This window comes from Epargyreus clarus, unplaced genomic scaffold (assembly GCF_041222505.1).
Source record: "Epargyreus clarus isolate Ecla_fem2 unplaced genomic scaffold, WU_Ecla_fem_2.2 ptg000011l, whole genome shotgun sequence".
NCBI classification, from domain to species: Eukaryota; Metazoa; Arthropoda; class Insecta; order Lepidoptera; family Hesperiidae; genus Epargyreus; species Epargyreus clarus.
Genome location: NW_027332219.1, coordinates 3124293 through 3145636, shown reverse-complemented (window position 1 = coordinate 3145636; position 21344 = coordinate 3124293). Strand labels below are relative to the sequence as shown.

The 21344-nt window shown below is 40.0% G+C and overlaps 2 protein-coding genes across 6 annotated transcripts in view; both read left to right on the top strand.

The window, feature by feature from the left end:
* LOC140745854 (uncharacterized) overlaps nucleotides 1–21344 on the top strand; it is a 500815-nt gene that overhangs the window by 380015 nt on the left and 99456 nt on the right. The window lies entirely within an intron of this gene.
* Nucleotides 13296–18497, top strand: LOC140745727 (uncharacterized). Its single transcript, XM_073077622.1, has one exon. The coding sequence runs from the start codon at nucleotides 13296–13298 to the stop codon at nucleotides 17565–17567; it is 4272 nt and encodes a 1423-aa protein (XP_072933723.1). The 3' UTR covers nucleotides 17568–18497.

Genomic DNA, 21344 nt, shown 5'->3' with positions numbered 1-21344 from the left:
AAAATACGTTATTTGCGTTAACACTTCATTTCAAACAGTGAAACAGTAGAAGTGTTTTTACATTATTTAGGAATTTCAAAATCTTCTTCATGCTTATTATCCTAACAGCCAAACCATGGTCACCTCAAGCCATTTAAAATTTAAAATTTCACGCGAGTCTACCTCTATCCGTTTGGCAACGAAACGGGAAGTGTTTTTACTACCGTACACCTCCGAGCATTAAGGCATTTTAGTTATGTTTTGCACACTTTTTATTGCAAGTGACACACGAGCATGTAGTAAAGGATTCTACCTTTAAAAAGTGGTAGAACTTTTGTGGTTCGACTCCGGCGCCACCACCGCCACACCTATTTCTGCCTAATAACAGCAATACGCGCTGCTATGTTCCGGTTTAAATGGTGTTCGAGCTTAGTTCTCAGGAGTAGCGCATCTGTGGCCGACCTTAGGTAGGAATATCTAATCCTATCTGGGGTTGATAACATATGCCCATGGGCGGCGGTAGCAACTTACCATCAGGTGGACTACATGCTCGTCTGCAACTATTATACAAAACTCCGGAAGCACCAACGCCACACCTATCCGTGTTAAGAGCAGTGTTAAGCGCTGCTGTGTTCTGATTTGAAGGGCGTGGCAACGGATCATGGAAAGCGTGGTCGATTGCTACTCTTATATTACAAAAAAAATAGCATTTGGCCTCTATTTTGTAAGTCCTCGCAACAAATTATGTTACAATACTAATCCAAGTACAAAGTTGCGGGCATAAGTGAGTTTAATACGTCGTCATTTTGAGACATTAATTTATATACATCAAAAGTAAATCCTTTGTCCGTCGCACAGCGGGGTCTATTTTATTACCACCCCATTGTTTCGTGTATCTTTTTGATCTATATGTGGATATATGTTTGAATTAGTGACTATTCGTAATATCAAATTATTTGTTGGTTTACTGTTATTTGAAGAAGTATGAAATTTGTGGTTACCATTCTAGATTTATATTATATTTTTGATCTGTATGTGGACTTATATGTTTGAATTTTTGGCTATACTTTAGTGTATATTTATGAAATTGACATTTTGTCGTACCTAAGGTAATTTTGTATTTTGTAGAAACTAATGTTGTTTTTGTTCTTGTTTCAGGTAAATTGACTACACTGAATGTTATGCAGCTTCGTAAGTTCCTATAAATACTAAAGAGTTCTACATATATTTTTATGAGTAAAGGCTGGAATAGACTTGCTATTTTCAAAATTTTTTATAACATTGAAGTAGTAAACGAGCATGAATTCCACATAAGAGTGTTGTAAGGATGACATTCTTATCCGCGGCGTTCCAGCTTAGTCCTCAGGGGTAGAGGCGCATCTGTAGTCGAATATAGGTAAGACTCATCTTATATACGGTTGATCTTGGATCCTTGGGCGGCAGTGGCCACTTATCAGATTGACTGCATGCTCGTCTGCTACTTAAAAATCAAGAGACCCACGCCCAGTAGTGGGACAACAATTTCTTAAAGAACCGTGTACTATAGTCTGATTCATAATTAGGTGCCCAAAATGTAAACAAACAAATGTCACTGTCAAAATTAACAAGAAACAAAAACTTTAACAAACTCTACAAAAAACGAAAACTTTACAAATATTCACAATTTAACAAACGCGCTATGAAAACGATAATACATTCGAGTTTGATTACAATCACGAAAATGAATAACATCAGCTACGAAACTTAAAAATGACTGCACAAGAAACGTCTTGGGTTCCGATTGTGTTGCCATTATCACGTTTTAATTTTCTACCATAAACCTTGTTTTTTATTATTATTACTGTATGGAACGAAATTGAGGTAATATAAATATTAGAAATTGAATTTTTGAATTGATCTTAATTTATTTAGATTATTATTTTATTATTGTTGTATGAATTTAATATTGTCAAAAATAAGAAACTACCATTTGAAACATATTTTCTTGATAGGACAACACCTTTGTTTACATTTTGGACACCTAATTATGAATCAGACTATAATCAAATTTGTGGCCGTGGTTCGCCGCGTTGAGGCTGAATGTGGACCCTCTTTACAAGCTCTTATTTAGATTCACCTGTCCCGGTGTTTGTAAGGAAATCTTGCAAGCTAAATTTCACTCACTTCCCAGTATCCGATTGAGCTGAAATTTGCCATGCATCTTTATGTTTAACTAGCTTTTGCCCGCGGCTTCTCCCCGTTTAAAAGAAAATAATATAACATACTAACATACATAAAACGTACCTCGAACTTTGTTAAAGATCATCACTTGATAAAATGCATAGTTTACGATTCAATCGATTAAAATAATCGATGTTTTGGGTCCAAAAGATCGATTCTCTGATTAATCGATCTTAGATCGCCATCCCTAGTGCCCGTGGAATTTCCGGGATAAAAACTATCCTATGTCCGTTCTCGGGTCTCAGACTATCTTTGTACAAAATTTCATTAAAATCGGTTCAGTGGTTTGGGCGTGAAGAAGAGACAACCAGACAGACAGACAGAGTTACTTGCGGATTTATAATATTAGTAAGGATTTTACTGCAGCAATGTTCTGATTTTTTTTAGTTATGTTTATTATTATTTATGCCGCATTAAGTTCTAGAATTTTAACACATAAATATTTCTTTCTTTCTTTCTAGCAGAAAAACTTAAACCTAAGTCCTAAGAATAAGAACCGAAGGAATAAACCCTAGGTTTAACTTGACTAACCTTAAACCATAAGTCTTCTGTGTAAAGACGTTATCGTCGACGGAAACCGGAGTGCACCGGAATTTTCTAAGTCGGTTAACTTTACAATATTTAACTTAACTTGCAGTGTTTGCTACTATAAAAGAGTAAAGACTAAACAAAATACCTAAAAAAACACAAAAATGGTAACATGCAAAGCATAAAACTTAGTAATTTCTATTGCATTGTTTTGTGGTTTCCTATTAAATAAGTCAAATAAAGGCAAATATAAAAACAGGAACGAAATACTTATTTTTTTTTTTATGTTTGAATTACGAGTACGTGTGGAGGGCTCCACATTAGACATTTAAAAATATTTGAATATTTTTAACCTCACCCCCAATACAGGAGCATAGATTGAGAGACAGAAGTTTTTTACCTTACCCCTAATAGAAAGATAGACAGACAGACAGAGATAGAAGAATTGATTGATGAACTCAAATATACGAAACTATAAATTGAAGATTATTATTAAAAATTAAATACCCAGTTTAAAAAGGTTAAGGTAATAAAATTATGCATAAACATTCGGCTTTTGCAATTTATTTAATAACTAAAAATATTATCCGCGTCTATATAAACGCACCTTCATCCACCAAATTATCTTAATCTGGAACAAATTAAGTTCAGAACAACTAAACAATAGACTACTGCGTCATAAAGTACCATGAAATATAACTATCTAAGATCTAACCGCCAGATAAAACCCATAATCACTAACCCCATGGATCCTTGATAGTGCTGTCCGCTGGTTTATGGCCGAATTATATCATAAAACCCCATAGAACTCAATCGGTGTTACTACCGGTTCTCGATTGTAATTGGAATGAAACTCGATTAAAACTCGATCGTAATTGAAGTTTACAATGTTTTTTCATAATAATAAGAAATGTTTGATTTCATTTTATTTTTAAAAATGAAAGAAATATTTTTGTGAATTAATATTATTAGGCATAATGAGTCAACCAATTTCAATGGGACCTACAATATAATAACTTATATAGTTTAAAAAATCGGGAGATCTGACATAAAAATATCAATACCATATCATGCCATATCTAATCGATAATAATTAAATATCGTCATCGTAACGAAACCGTTTCCGTTACAAAAATAGTTTCACTTCTACTTTTCTGTTTTATGGCGTGTTTAAAGATGTATTACTTTAAAATTCTGTCAGGTGAACTGCATGCTTATTTGCCACTGAATTATAAAAAACATCTGCCTTAATCTTACCAAGTTAACATGAAAACCATAAAAACATAACCCGCAAGCCTAGTAGCTTCAGATTTTAGTACGGGTCTTGCAATAAAGCCGACCCCATAGAATCTGCATTGAATGGGTAACAATAGCCCATGAAATATATGGCTTTATCAAGCTCTCATCTAAACGATAGAGCCCATAATCTCCACGAGGAGTTAGTTCGTGGACAAATTATAACATAAAACCCTAGTTATCACAGGTACTACTGGAACTCGATGATAACTCGATCGATATTCCGCTTTTTATTGCAAGTAAATATAATACTTTAGTGTTGAAATAATAATATATGTCATGGTTATTTAAGTAAATTATAAATAAGTCAATTAAGATTGCGTTTTAAAATCAAGACGCATAATAATATTTATTATAAATTTTCTTTGTCGTACATACAAATTAACAGTGCACACAGACCCAGAAAGACATATTAATATTGTTCCAATTATCTTTAATTATAAATATTATTTAATCATTTAGATATCAATAGCATCATTTAAGCAGTTAGAGATCCAATCCACGACGCAATGTACGCCTGAACACTATCTCATTACTGCATTACATGCGTGTTCCAGTAATATTTTTTTAATAGGTAATGTTTGTAACTCAAATAGCGTAAGCATAATCTCCGTTTTTTATATTTTCCGTCATTTTCATACATATTATACAAAGAAGCAAATTTAAATTTAATATAATTTTCGATTTCCCTTTAAAATGCTAATTACCTGTCCTATTTTCGTTCAGTCATTAAAACCGCGAGCATACACGATAAAAGCTTACCCATTAACGCAATAAAACGTACCGAACATTACTACGATGGTGCTCATTAACCGAAACCGGAAACCGACCGAAAATTGATAATAAAAGAAAACGCACCGAGATTATATCCCATTTGCATAATTCGAACCGAAATCGCTTTCGAATTTTACGATCGAGTTCCAGTAGTAACAGTTGGTGGTAACGACCGACTATTAAAGCCGACGTGGATTTATACGCAGTGTGGTCAGCCCTTATTTACTTAAGTACAGCATTTATAAGAACTACCTGGTTTATAGTGTTGAATGGCTCAAAATGGCTTAAATTTTACACCGTTTAAGCCGCTTTGTTAAAGTGAACAATATGATCACGGATTATGTAAATCTCAGGATTACATAGGTGTTTGATTGGGGATTTTACATATCTTTCCGATGAATTTGAAATGTGGCGATCGAATTATGATATAATAAAAATATAATAAAGATGAAAAAGTCGAAAATGTTTTGTTTGGAAATGTTTCCTTAAGATGTATTACAAAATTATGTAAATTACAATTATAACATAATTAAAGACCTTGTCGGTATAGCAATATTTATTACTATATAAGTAGGTACATAGTCACATCATCGACCCATTATTGACCCAATGCTGGGCACGGGTCTCCTCTAAGGGTGGGGTTTAGGTAATAGTCAACCGCGCGGGCAAAGTGAGAATTGTTAGACTTTATATATATTAAAGAATTTATGTAATCACGAAAGAAATATCTCATGACTTCAAAAAAAGGTACTTAGAGTTTTGTGAAGTTTACCGGCTGTGTGATATGACGTTCTTATTTAGTCCTTAAGAAAACAAAAGCTTCAGCACCACATCTATTTTAACACTGCTGTTATTGACACTGTCTATAACAGCAATGTTAAGTCCTGTTGTGTTCTGATTTGAAGGGTGTGGTAAGGGAGATATACCTACTTTTCTGAGGCGTTTCAGCTTAGTCTTCAGGATAGTGGCATATCTGTAGCCGACCTCGGGTAGGAATATCTAATTACAGATCGGCATTGTTCCGCTCAAATTACATCATGACAGCCATTAAATGGCTGAACGAATTGTCAGCTGTTTAGGCCATTTTATGGCTTCCTTCATTTACATGGCGGTGAGATATCTATACTTATCTTTGCTCCATACACTCCCTTCCACTGAAACGCAAGAAGTTTAAAGCGCACGATGCATTGGCGACTCCTCTGGTGTTGCAAATGTCCATAGGCGACGATGACTGCTTTCCACCAGGAAGCCCCTCTGCCTTAACGTTTGGAATAACTATAAAAAAACTGCGCCACTTAGATACGTATGGCGGTGGTACCTCCACACTCAAACCATACTGGCATCTTTGAATATATGTTTGTCGATTAAAATCAATAGATAGAAATGACCACTCAATATCATTAAATGTAAGGTCAATTTCTATTTATGTAACATAAAACACTAGAAAAACACACATTAAAGCTACACGCAAACAGTATCATAATTCATACATTTTATCAATTCTCAATTGATTCAATGATACTCAATAATTAGAGTATTGTATGAGATATCTCGATTGCTTTGCGGGCCGTTTTCAATCAAGAGTTTGATTGAACCGCACTTGTGTCGGGTCAATGTCCGAAAAATGTTGCCAAAACTAAAAATAATTCAATAAAAATGGGTGTATTGCCAGAACTAAAAATGACTCTTAATCAAAAAGCAGTAATTTCCTTGTGGTTGAATCTTAGCCTTTAAATTAGGAGTCCGAAGTTCGAATCCCAGCCACGCTCTGATTTTTTTAAAATTATGTGCATATTAGAAATTAATTATCTGGAGTAGTTCCAGCTCCACATGTACCATTAGGTTAAGTTTAACATTGTTAAAAACATTTTCTTAAAAGATGTGTGTTATGGAGTTTCTTTCGCCGCTTCTTCTCCATAACAAAACACCTTGTGCACTTGTGCAGTGGTGGTACATTTTGTTTGTATTGACATTCAAAAAGCAAAGAATCTATATTGAATAAAAAAAATGATTTGATTTGATTTGATACTTGCAGTGAAAGAACATTGGGAGCTTCCACGCCTGAGAGTTCTTTTGCAAAAAGGAGCTACTCAAAGTTATGTGAAGTCCACGCACTCACACTTGACCAGTGCGGTGGACTAAGCTAAAGCCGTCTCACTCTCTGGGGACCCCTACCCAGCAGTGGGACAATATTGGGTTGAAATTCTGTATGAATTTTGTATTTGTATTTGGCTTTCTGGTTAGAAATATAAAGTACCTATTTCACTATAATCCTATGGGGATATAATAGGGATTTAATGTTTGTTTTATATTATGTTAAGATTAACGCTTAAGAAATGCTTCGCAAACTCTAGTATTGAGCTTGTATTGCATATAGGAATTTGACGGAAACTAACTGTACTACTCCAATGCATCATTCCGAACTAAACTACTACAAAGTTATTCAAATTTCATGCTAAGTAAACCCAAAACTGGTACGTATATATGTGCATAGTACATCGATGGTTGCAACTCAATCATAAGCTCCGCTAGCCAATGCTAGCGTTCAATGAAAAGCAAACACGATGTATAATCGATACGGGAGTCTATGTTTCATGAACTTAATACATTTGTGTGGTAAGACTCTTAGTGGTTATGTTCTCTTTCTACCAGCGCCATATTTCTGCATTATAACAGCTATGTTTTAGTGTTTTGGTTTGAAGAGTGTGGTGTTGCAAACTTTTAAAATACCAAATTAGCTTAAGCTGGCTGATATATGAAGTGACTGTCTTTGTTTTCAAGAGACACAACGTAGGTTTCTGTGATCGGCTTTAGGCAGAACTCCAGTTCTAAATGGAAATGATTAGTTTAATTCTGTTTGCGGTAGATTATACATTTCACTAAGAGGGACTCCTTATCGTCAGACTTATGTAGACTATACGTGATTATAGAGTACAAAAAAGTCTATTCTATTTTAAATTCATAAATTCTACAATTTTTGTGTCGTAAATTCCAGAAACACCCTTTCAAACTCAACTACTAGTTATCGAACCTAAAAATCAACGTAACCAAAAACCCTGAACACAAGTTAAAATAAAATGAAAAAAATAGTACATTACGATACGCGTGGCCAAAGTAGCCTATTTTTGCACGGCGTGAAGTTAGCGCCCGAGCGCAGCGAGGGTGCTAAACGCCGTGCACATAGTAGGCTACTTATGTCACAAGTATCGTATACTATTTTATAGCTCGTGTGACATAAACCCGCTTATACTTTTGAAGCAATAAAAAAAAATGATAATTATTTTGAAATAAAGGAAAACTTAAAAATGATTGCAATTAAAATTATGAAAATAAAAAAAAGCAACGAAAAACGTGACACTACCACAACCATTGAAACTTGATGAAGTCTTGATTTAGAAAATTTAGTCATTATTAATATTTTCGGCTTAAAAACTCATGGGTTGGCCTATTCTATTATTGTGCTCTTGTGATAAAGACAAATCTAACAGCACCCATTCGTCAAAATCCATGAAACCATTTAGGCTACATACATACTAATGATGATAATGATACATCTTTAAATGATAAGTGGCGTCTAGACCAATGGCTCCACCTAAATCTATTATTAAAAAAAGTATTGTAAGCAATCACATAATTTAATAATACTAATGATAAAGTCGGCTCTGAAGTTGTTGCGAGCAAGTGTAGTCATACAATTTGCTATGGCGACGCGATTCATGTCTACATTCAGAGCTACTAGCAGTTTTACGTGGACTATAACTTTGTAATGACTTGTAGATCAGCTACATTTAGCATCGGCGATTCGCGTTTTGGCGATTGCATCGATGCTACATCGCGATTTGGCGACGACAATCTACAAATCGCTACTAGAAAGTTACTATAAAAACCAAAGACTCGATTGCTTAAAAATATTGCTAATGTTATTCCCGCAATGTAAATGAATCCAACGACACATAATAATATATCAAAATTCGTGAAATCGTTTGGCATGCCAAGGAATAAAAAAAAAACATTACCTTACTCAGTCGGGTCAAATAGCTTTTCTTCATAAACTCAATTATCCAGATTTTCGACAATCTGATTGCCGTACGACAACAAACACTTCGCTTAATCGAGTTTCTACTAGAGTAGTATTATAATAATGATAACGATTCCTAATTTAAGTATAAACTACTTTGACGTGCAGCGAAAATAAACAATTAAAAGAAACAATAAAACTCAATACAGTTACACTTGCAGTGATGCGATTGCTTAAGATATAGGTACACATTGTCAAGAACGTAAATACACCCAAAATAAAATATTAACACAATAATTCCTTTAAACAAAGTAATCCTTATTAACTTTTAATTGTCAAATGACATTTAAAAGTATGAAACCTTCATAGCGATGTTTATTTTTTACAACTGTGAGGGTAGTCTATTGACATTCGCACGGTGTAAAAATCGGCTACTTTGGACACGGAAAAGCGTGGCTAAAATGCGGGTTTAGGTCACAGAGTGCTATAAAAATCATTTCATTCATTTTTTGTATCCGGGAATCAAGCCTAGCAAACGATTTGACTATTGTACTATACGATTTCATATTCCAGTAATGGATATCGATTGCCCTCATTCAAAACGTTCAATCAAAACTCAAACAAGAGAAAGCAACGCTTTATTAGTTCCAATAAATCTTCATTTCGAATCGCCAGTAAAATTCCGACGGTAATGCCCGAATTCCTCATCCAAAACACAAACGATATCGGTATTTAGTGTTTACTTTTGTGGAGCAGTCGCGTGGACAAGTGCTTTTAAAACTAAAAATAAAACTATACATTAACTTATGTTGCTATAGAGGCTAATCGCGATGACAAGTGCTTACAAAGTAGGTTCACTTTATGCAATAGCATAATTCCGAATCGCCAGTAAAATTCCGACGGTAATGCCCAAATTCTTCATCCTCTTGTGGATCAGCTTCAAGAAGTGGTTTTACGAAGTACACATTTAAAATACTATACATTTTTATATTTACTTATGTCACAAAATAGGCTCATCAGTACGTACGTGTACGTCATAAAACTGCATAATTCATAATCGCCAGTAAAATTCCAGTGGGAATACCCAAATTCTCTATCCAAAACAAACGATTAGATACTTTTTACAGGGCAGTCGTGTTGAAAAGTGATTTTACAAAACATACATTAGGATTTTAACCCTATAAGCGACACTACGGGATAGCGGTATATAAATGATACAAGGTGCTCTGTTTTTCCAAAACGAATTGCACGATTCCGTAATAGACAAAAGTTTTTTTTTAACTTTATCAAGGAGTTTTATTTACTCTAAAATCTGTATCATAACTTAAAGCATTTTCACTAGTCTCCATTTCCTATTTAGCCATGCTCATTCAGTCGAAAAAATCCTGTATAAAAGACTCTTATATTGCAAAAATGTAAAAAAATACACAAAACTTGAGCATGGAATTCACGGAGAGAACGTTGCATTCTGTGCGCTTGGAAGCACATATACAATGAAATTAATCGCATTGCTTACAGTTATTGGGTATTTACAGCTACAAATATTTTGTACTATTTACATTTTACAATTTTGAACACCCTTTATGTGATTTTACTTGTGAGTTGTAAATTTCTGTTTTGAGGTGGAACTCTTAAAACCTCATACCGGTCTAACGCGCAAAAGGTCCCAGGGTCGATCCCCGGTCAGACAAATATCTTAATGATGAATTTAGATTTCTGTTTCTGGGTCTGGGTGTTTGTGTATTCGTCTATGTGTATGTCCATGGCACCCACGACACAGGGAATCCTAGTGTGGGGCTGTGAGTATAGAAAGCGTTTGTTTTTCTTGTTTTTGTCTATTTTTACTGTCCCACTGTTGGGATTGGATCTCCTACAATACGGAGCTTAAGAAATAGTCTACCGCCTTGGCCAAGTGCAGATTGGTAGACTTCACACACTTGAGATTTTTAAAGCTCTCAGGTATGTAGGTTTTAACTTTTAGGTTTTTCAGGTGGTTTAGGTAATAATTATATTTTTACTGACTCTATAATAGGAGGTGGTAATATGTTTAGCTCCATGTATTACTATTTTAATAATAAACTACTGCTTTAAATCTTTATTTTCTTACTATACAGAGCTGAGACAACAGGAAGACTGCTTACGACTAAGCTACTTTTTAAAAATATGATAAACATAAAAACACACCCTGTGTTGTAAAATATTTTACACATAATATCCTAAGAGCACCTTCAAAGTCTTCCTAATTTTCGTGCACTTACCATCTGTCCGTGTAAACTAAGTTATGTACATTTTACGCACGCCTGTACGATCCCGACGGTTGTAAACGAGAGATGTGTTCGTAAACCGGGTGATATATTGCGCGGTCCGATTGCGATTACGGGTGTTATAAAACTTACAAAGTTGCGTTGTGAGTTGTTACGTACAGAATGAAATGTTTTTTCAAGCGTACAATTCTATTTTGTACTGAACACTAATAAGGTATTCAACTGTAATTATGCAAATACATACAATTTAGCATGAATATATATTTTTTCTTACCACTAAGCTTTTATTTATCTTTTGCAGTATAATCATATTACTATTAACATAAATTTATCTATCTTTTTTAGTTTATCTTATACATAAAATATCTAACACATAAAATACATTCTGTTTCTTAAATATTATATACCTACGCAATATTTCCTAAAAACACCTAAAAGTCTTACACATTTCCAATTTTCTAGCACTTCTCATATGTCCGTGTTAACTAAGTTACGTACATTTTACGCACGCCTGTACGATCCCGACGGTTGTAAACGAGAGATGTGTTCGTAAACCGTGTGATATATTGCGCGGTCCGATTGCGATTACGGGTGTTATAAAACTTACAAAATTACGTTGTGTCGTACAGAGTGGTATACTTTTTCGAGCACTTAATATCATACAATAATATAACGACACATCTGTTATTCTTCTTTGTGCTGAACACAAATAATATTATTTGTGTGTATACTATATGCATTACGATAAAGAACAGGGTTTGGCGTATACAAACGTTTTTAAAGCTTACCACTATGCTATTGGTTATCTTATACAAAAAGTACCTTACACATAAAAATCCATCCTACATCTCGTAACCTTTTTTACAAATTTTATCCTAAAAGCACCTAAAAGTTATACACCTTTCCAATTTTTTAGCGCTTCCCGTATGTCTATGTAACCAAATTTACGTACATTTTACGCACGCCTGCACGATCCCGACGGTTGTAAACGAGAGATGTGTTCGTAAACCGGCTTGATATATTGCGCGGACCGATTGCGATTACGGGTGTAATAAAAACTTACAAAATTACTTTGTGACGTACTGTACGATTGTCGGCGACTGACTAACGATATTTTATGAATAATTGTAGTTAACTTGTGTTTATATAAGTCTGACTAAATATGTTTATATAAGTTACGTAAGTTTTAAGTTTAGGGATAAGACACGGTAGATGGCGCTATCGGTCGCATTTGTTGTATTTTATTAGAGTTTTTAGGTATTTTTATGAAAATAGTAATTAAGGTTTGGTTTTTGACTTTTGTACATGTTTTATGTTTTTAAAGTTTATGTTATCTCCTAGAATATGTTTCTAGCTTCATATTGATGTAAGGATAGTAAGAATCAATTATGATAATTTCGAGATAATTAAGATTATTGACATGTAAAATGACGTAACTTGTAAATTTTTGGTATATTTTCACGAATAACTTCTTACCTATTTAAGATATGAATATGTAATTTATGTGGCTAAATAGGGCTAATTATAAGGATTCCAACGATATATGACACATGTATGTAAATTTTGGGAAATTAATAAAGAATGAGTGAAAACTAGGTCAGCCAAAGTGAAAATGACACGAAAATGGGCCTAAAAAGCGCGGCTCTCTTTACGGTATTGCTCTGGGGTAGCTCAGAAAACCAGTTTTCCGGCCTAAGCATGGTCTCAGCAGAGAAGAATACGAAGAAGACTCCTGAAGAAGAAGAAGACTCCCGAAGAAGAAGAAGACTCCTGAAGAAGAAGAAGACTCCTGGGAAGAAGAAGACTCCTGGGGAAAAAGGAAGATTTCTGAAGACGGAAGCGTTCCTGCGCAAGAAGAGGAAGTAGGGGTTAGGTCGGGATAGGGAAGAGGCTTTGGCTGGCCTACACTCTTGTTTCTATTGCACGTCAATTATTGTTTCTATTACACGTCACCCCTTCCCCGCACCTCCCCTCTCTACGGCACGGGACAGGCGCAACTCCCCGACGCGACGACTATCACCACGAGCGGGCTTCCGGCGCCGGACGGAAGAAGGCCGTCCGTACAACATCACGCCCGCACCCCTATACGGTCGCAGGTTAGGTGGCGGCGTGGCATACCACCACACCGCCGAACACACAGCGCCCCGCGACAACAGCTGGTCCTTCGAGCCGGATCATCGTGCTAGTCGTCATATCGTCGGGTTACTGACGCCGCCATGCCGATCACACGGAGCCAGAGGGGAACCTCGCCGCCGAACCAGTCGACTGCGCCCCGCGCCACGGAAAGCGCGCAGGGGACAACTGACTCTTCGGGGACATCGGGCACCGCAACTGAGGGTACGCTTACAACATATGAGTCTAGAGTCACTTCAGGCACCTTGGCGACTGTTCCAGCTGCTCCAGGTGTTCCAGCTGCTCCATCTGCTGCAACAGCTGGAACCCGGAAAACGCGGTCGGTGAAATCGACGAAACGTTGGGAGATGGAAGCCAAGCTGGAATTGGCGCGCCGACAGCTAGAAGAAGCAAAGGCAGCTGCAGAACTCGCCAAGGCGCAGTGGGAGCTGGTCCAGGTGGAGAATGAAGAGTCCGAGGTCGAGGATGAAGACTGGTCGCATAACGCGAACATCCACACATGGGTGCAGTCGACGGTAGAGAGGATGTCCGGGGCGGGGCATCAGGGGGAGGTGTCCGGGGAGGGGCACCGACTGGGGGCGTCCGGGGAGGGGCGAGCCAGTCAACCTCCAGTCACTATCGTCAAGCCTGAAGACCAAGCGGAACCTTCAAGCAACGGGACCAAGGAATTGGCTGAGGCCATCATGAAGGCCATTAGTGTTGCGCCGAGGAATGCATCGCAACCTAACTACGTACATGAATTACCCGACTTCGATGGAAGAAGCGAAGAGTGGATCGCCTTCAGGACGGTATATGAGGACACCGCACCGCTGTTTACGGATGCACAGAATATGGCGCGGCTGCGGCGGTCAATTAAGGGCACGGCAAGGGAGGCTATCAAGAGCCTATTATATTCAGAGTGCCCTCCTGAAGAAGTAATAGAAGCTCTTCGTCGAAGGTTTGGAAGACCAGAAGCCCTGATCCTGATGGAACTGGAAAAGGTAAAGAATCTTCCTAGGATCAACGAAAATGCGCGCGACATCTGCGTGTTCGCCAGTCGAGTGAACAACACCGTCGCGACAATACGGGGGCTAAGAAGACCGCAGTATCTACACTCACCGGAAATGGTAAGGATTATCGTGAGCAAGATGCCGGCGGTATTGCAGTATCGGTGGTACGACTTCGCCGCCGACGCAGAAGATCAAGATCCAGACCTGGTGCATTTAATGAAGTTCCTCAACAGGGAAGCGGACCGGTGTGGACCATACGCGACGCAGGAGACTACGCAGCAGCCGCGCCAGCCTCCCAGACGTCAATTCACGAACACCATGTCCGAACAAATAGAAGAAAAGAAGAGCTGTCCACATTGCCAGTACGAGCATCACCTCTTCGAATGTCGCAAATTTCTACAGCTGCCAATGAAGGAACGGTGGGACGTCGCTACCAAGTCGAAGATGTGTTTCAAGTGTCTTCAAGGACGACATCGGAAGGAAACATGTCGGCGTCCACCGTGCAAGACATGTAAGCGGTGGCATCACTTCGTGCTTCATGAAGAACGATGGGATCACCCGAAGCCCGAAGAGAAGAAAGAAATTGCGAATAACGTCATGCTCCCGGTGAACACTGCAAGGACAGCGAAGGCATATTTGAAGATGGTTCCTGTTGAGCTATATGGACCGAAGGGAGCTGCCCGGATCCTGGCGTTACTGGATGAGGGGTCAACTGTCACGCTTCTCGACTCTGCGGTTGCGAGAGAAATCGGCCTCAATGGACCCGTGGAAGCACTGACCTTGGAGACCGTAGGTGGGAAGACCATCTCCAAGCAAGATTCAATGAAGGTCAACGTCAGATTGAAGGGAATGCACCAGACCAAGAAGAGAACCATCTCTGGGGCCCGCACGATAGATGACATCAACCTGACGCCTCAGAGGTTAGAAATAAGAAGGATCGAAGAATGCGCTCATCTCAAGCCAATATCGAAGCAATTGTATTATGAAGAAGAGTCACCCAAGTTGTTAATTGGACAAGACAATTGGGAGCTTATCGTGTCCAGAGCCACACGCAAGGGGAAAAGAGGTCAACCCGTAGCATCATTGACCTACCTAGGGTGGGTGCTACACGGGTCCGATGGAGCAGCATCAAGACCTGTGAACTTCGTAACCTGCGCGCACATGTCTTCTAAAGAAGAGGATTTGGAAAAGGTCATCAAGGAACATTTCGCCGTGGAATCGTTGGGGATCCAGCCACGTCGACCGACCACAGACATAGAAGAAAGGGCTCTGGCAATTTTAGAAGAGACAACAAAGAGATTGGACAATGGGCGCTTCGAGACCGGCTTGCTATGGAAAAACAAGGAAGGGAAAATGCCTGACAATTACAAGCAAGCGGAAAACCGGTTAAGAAACATCGAGAAGAAACTGGATGGGGATCCGGCACTGAAGCAGGAGTATGAAAGACGGGGAAAGAATCTCGATAGTAACGACGCAACGAGGGACGTGCCCAAGGACTTCGGGAGCGGACACAGATGGTTCAATGGACCTTCGTTCCTGGCACAAGAGGAGGAAGATTGCCCGAAACCACGTACCTTCAAGGCAGAGCTCACGGGAGAAGAGAAGGAGAGGTCAACTGTGGGGGCAACGAAGCCCGTTGATCGGCATCCGACTCCGAACCCAGTCAAGTTCTCAAGTTGGACTCGACTAGTGAGAGCAACCGCAAGGGTACTACAGTTCGTCGACCTGTGCCGAAAGAAGAAACACGCAGTGAACGTGTCCCGCAAGTCTGAGCGTCAAGATCCTACCTGGAAAAGAAATAAGAAGAAAGCCAAGGTAGCAATGAAGCCCGTGAACAAGAACACCCAAGAAAGAAGATTCATTCCCCTCGAACCCGACCAAATAAAAGAAGCCGAAAAGATCCTATTACGAAGAAGCCAAGAAGAGAGCTTCCAAGATGAAGTACGCTGCGTCAAGAAGATGAAGCCATTCGAGAAGAATAGCAGGCTTAAGAAATTGGATGTCGTCATGGAAGATGGATTACTACGACTCCGAGGAAGAATCGACGCGGCAAGACACACTCGGCAAGATAAGAAACCTGTGGTGTTAGACAGCAAGCACCACATCACCAGACTGCTCATCGCGTACTACCATGAAGTATTCAACCATGGTAACCACGCGACGGTGATCAACGAGTTGAGGCAGCGCTACTGGATCCTGGGACTACGGTCTGCGGTGAGGGCGACGGTTCATCGGTGTCAGTGGTGCAAAGTGTACCGCGGCACGCCACGACTCCAGCCGATGGGGAATCTCCCGCTGGAAAGGTTACGGCATGGGGAACCGCCGTTCACATGCACCGCCGTGGACTACTTCGGGCCCATGAGCATCACGGTGGGTCGGCGTCATGAGAAGAGGTGGGGCGCTCTGTTTACGTGCCTCACAACCAGAGCCATCCACGTGGAACTGGCAGCATCTCTGTCAACGGACTCCATGATCCTGGCGCTAAGAAGAATGGCAGCAAGAAGGGGGATGCCGAAGACGATCTTCAGCGACAACGGCACCAACTTCGTGGGGGCCAACAAGGAACTTCAAGAAGCCCTCGCCAGCCTCAACAAAGAAGACCTCATCACCACAGCTGAGCGGATGAGCATCAGGTGGAAATTCATTCCACCTGGGGCTCCGAACATGGGCGGGGCATGGGAGCGCCTGGTCCGTTCCATCAAAACGGCCTTGGCGGTCACCCTCAAGGAAAGGCATCCCAAAGAAGAAGTCCTGCACACTCTGCTATTGGAGGCGGAGCACCTGGTGAACTCAAGACCTCTTATCGAAGCCGACGAAGACAACGAAGAAGGTGCCCTCACTCCCAATCACTTCTTAATTGGGAGATCCTGCGGCACAAGATTGGGAACATTCACCGACGAAGACCTCACCGGCCGGCGCACATGGAGGACGGCGCAGCGACTAGCCGACCACTTCTGGAGCAGATGGGTGAAAGAGTATCTTCCAACTCTGATCCCGAGAAGAGTCGACGCGAGAGCTGCCACAAGGGACTTGCAGTGTGGAGACACAGTCCTAATAGTGGACTCCACGCTGCCACGAGGAGCCTGGCCGAGGGGTGAGGTGGTCCGAACCTTCCCTGGGCCCGACGGTCGCACCAGGGTATTGGAGGTGCGCACTACGGGGGGCGTGTTGAAACGCCCCAGCTCCAAGTTGGTGCTACTGGTACCAGCACGACGTGATGAAGAGCAAGCGGTCGACGACACAGGCGGTGGAGCATCGACCAGCGAGCCAGACTGCGGGGAGGCGGTCGTCACGTCGAGCCACGAGCATGGAGTCGCCGGGCCAGGAGTTGGTGCTACGCACGAGGGGGAGGATGTCGGCGACTGACTAACGATATTTTATGAATAATTGTAGTTAACTTGTGTTTATATAAGTCTGACTAAATATGTTTATATAAGTTACGTAAGTTTTAAGTTTAGGGATAAGACACGGTAGATGGCGCTATCGGTCGCATTTGTTGTATTTTATTAGAGTTTTTAGGTATTTTTATGAAAATAGTAATTAAGGTTTGGTTTTTGACTTTTGTACATGTTTTATGTTTTTAAAGTTTATGTTATCTCCTAGAATATGTTTCTAGCTTCATATTGATGTAAGGATAGTAAGAATCAATTATGATAATTTCGAGATAATTAAGATTATTGACATGTAAAATGACGTAACTTGTAAATTTTTGGTATATTTTCACGAATAACTTCTTACCTATTTAAGATATGAATATGTAATTTATGTGGCTAAATAGGGCTAATTATAAGGATTCCAACGATATATGACACATGTATGTAAATTTTGGGAAATTAATAAAGAATGAGTGAAAACTAGGTCAGCCAAAGTGAAAATGACACGAAAATGGGCCTAAAAAGCGCGGCTCTCTTTACGGTATTGCTCTGGGGTAGCTCAGAAAACCAGTTTTCCGGCCTAAGCATGGTCTCAGCAGAGAAGAATACGAAGAAGACTCCTGAAGAAGAAGAAGACTCCCGAAGAAGAAGAAGACTCCTGAAGAAGAAGAAGACTCCTGGGAAGAAGAAGACTCCTGGGGAAAAAGGAAGATTTCTGAAGACGGAAGCGTTCCTGCGCAAGAAGAGGAAGTAGGGGTTAGGTCGGGATAGGGAAGAGGCTTTGGCTGGCCTACACTCTTGTTTCTATTGCACGTCAATTATTGTTTCTATTACACGTCACCCCTTCCCCGCACCTCCCCTCTCTACGGCACGGGACAGGCGCAACTCCCCGACGCGACGACTATCACCACGAGCGGGCTTCCGGCGCCGGACGGAAGAAGGCCGTCCGTACAACATCACGCCCGCACCCCTATACGGTCGCAGGTTAGGTGGCGGCGTGGCATACCACCACACCGCCGAACACACAGCGCCCCGCGACAACAACGATGTTTAGTACGATATGTAACGTTATGTAGATGAGAACGCGGGAGTCTGACGTTCGACTCCCAGGCACGAACCATTTTTACAAACTTATGTGCTTATTATGAATTAATTAACACGTGCTTAAACGGTGAAGAAAAATATGAGTGGAAAACTAAACGCCATAGAGATTTGGCCTGAGACTTAGAGGCTACTGCATAAAACTTTGATCTAAACGTGGCTCTCTTTAAGAGGAGATGGCTGCCTAGGAGTGGGACATTAATGGATTGACGACGTAAAGCAATATTCATCTAAAAGCTTTCACGCCAGTGATAGACTAGTGGTTAAGAAACCCGGGTCTCTCGGAAAGCCTCACGGTCTAGGGGTCCGAGGTTTAAATCCCAACCTCTGATTTTTCGAAGTTATGTGCGTATTAGAACTTAATTATCACTTGCTAAACGGTGAAGGAAAACATCGTGAGGAAACCTGCATACATGAGAAATTTATTTAAAAAAATACGTGTGGCACTCGGAGACTGCCGCGGTAAAGCTATTGCATAGCATTTTTTATCAACTTATGCAATTACAATTATATATTTATTTTATTTATGCAGTATGCAAAAAGTCATTAACCCGTCAACTGGCGTGTGCGCCCCGGGGCGCACAGATCGCTACTAAAAAGTATCACCGCTGTGCCGGTCGGAGTGGGGGGTGTTAGGTTTTTTTCGTTACGGAATTTCTGGATTCGGTCTCCACGCTCAAGGCCCGCGATAGAAGCTATGCAATAGCTTAAAAATCTCAAAGGTATGTGAAGTCTACCAATACGCACTTCACCAGCGCAGTGGACTATGGCCTAATCCTTCTCATTCTGAGAGGAAACCCGTGCCCAGCAGTGGGACAGTAATGGGTTGATGAGGATGATGATGATGAAGCTTTTATGCCAAGGTATTTTGGGTAAAGTTGCTTATTAATTTCCTATTAGATGTAGGTACATAATATACGCTATATAGTTGCTATGTCATATTACATAAGTGCAGCAGTGATAGCCTAGTGGTTAAGAAACGCGGCCTCTCGATCGAGGGGTCCGAGGTTCAAATCCCAGGCACGCACCTCTGATTTTCAAATTTATGTGCGTATTAGAAATTAATTATCACTTGCTTAAACGGTGAAGGAAAAACATCGTGAGGAAACCTGCATACCTGAGAGATTTATAAAAAATCTTAAAGGTATGTGAAGTCTACCAATACGCACTTGGCCAGCGCGGTGGACTATGGCCTAATCCTTCTCATTCTGAGAGGAGACCCGTGCCCAGCAGTGGGACAGTAATGGGTTGATGATGATGATGATGATGATTACATAAGTAAGTATTTTTTTTGTTTACGAGAGGCAACCTTCAAAAGGTATACGAAGACGTGGGAGGGAAGCCGGGTTATGTGGTATTTGTACCACACTAAAACCCTTCCGGTGGCCGTCTTCAGCGCTTGATAGAAAACTCCGGGATCTCCGACACACAACCGGAGTGCTCCGAGCGCGATGCCTCTATCGGGCTCCGCCCTGGGGGAGCGATTTAATTTCCTCCCGCACACCTGGTTTTTACGACGGTATGCGACCACATACACCGCCGTCCTTCCCGGGGTTGCTTGCTAGACGGTTCGAGCTCTTACTTTTGTCACCCGCAACCCCGGAAGCCCCCTTTTAGTCGCCTCTTACGACAGGCAGGGGGTACCTTAGCCCTATTCTAGTACCGGGACTACAGGGTCAATAGGTACATATTCTATGTTACAACCACTTTTATGTCACAACCACCAACCACACTAACAGTATCTTCGTAATAGCATCACAGATTTTATGATGCACCTCTCATGCACCTCAATTAAAACAGACAGACACTAATTAATTTATAGAGAAACATAAATAACTCCACGGAACAATTAGAAAGTGGGAATTCGTTCAAAGATTTAATTTCATTAGAAAATTATTTCGGTATAATTAATTCAGACTAAACTTTGGGAAACTTTGCCCAATCACTGTACAGAATATCAGTTTCAATAAATGTTATTCAATCAAATAGTAATAATAACAAACTTTGAAGAACACAACTTTCTTCATTTTGATAAGCTTTCTGTAAATTTGATTACGATTGTGGATTTGAATCGTTGTTGATTATTTGCTGTTCCACTGCTGGATATGGGTCTTATTTCAGAATGAAAGGGATTCAGGCCATAATCTACTATGCTAGTCAAGTGCGGATTGGTAGAATACACACATCCTTTAGATATTTTCTAAGAACTTTATTTAAGAAATTTTAATTCTCACTGAGTACCAAGGTTCGAATCCCAGACATGCACCTCTGATTTTTCGAAATTATGATCGTATTCAAATTCAGTTATCGTCTGCTTTAACCGTGTTATAAACAACGTAATAAAACCTACACAGCTGAGAATTCTGAAACATGATGTTGTTTAGTGAAATCTGTCACTGCACACTAATAATCACACAAAAATCATAAATATTTTTTGAATTGAAATATTTTGCTTGGATTCAAACCCACGCCCCAATAGCAAAATTCAAACATGTTACTACAAAACGAAAGCACCTATTTAATTAACTAAACGATGTTACAATAAATTGGCTGATGTATTTGTAAATTAGTTGGTGCCGTAATTAATACAACTACTCGAAATTACACCTGACAGGTATAGGTTATTGGTTTCAAAGGGCTGGTCGGGCCATGAAACCAGCGGCGATAA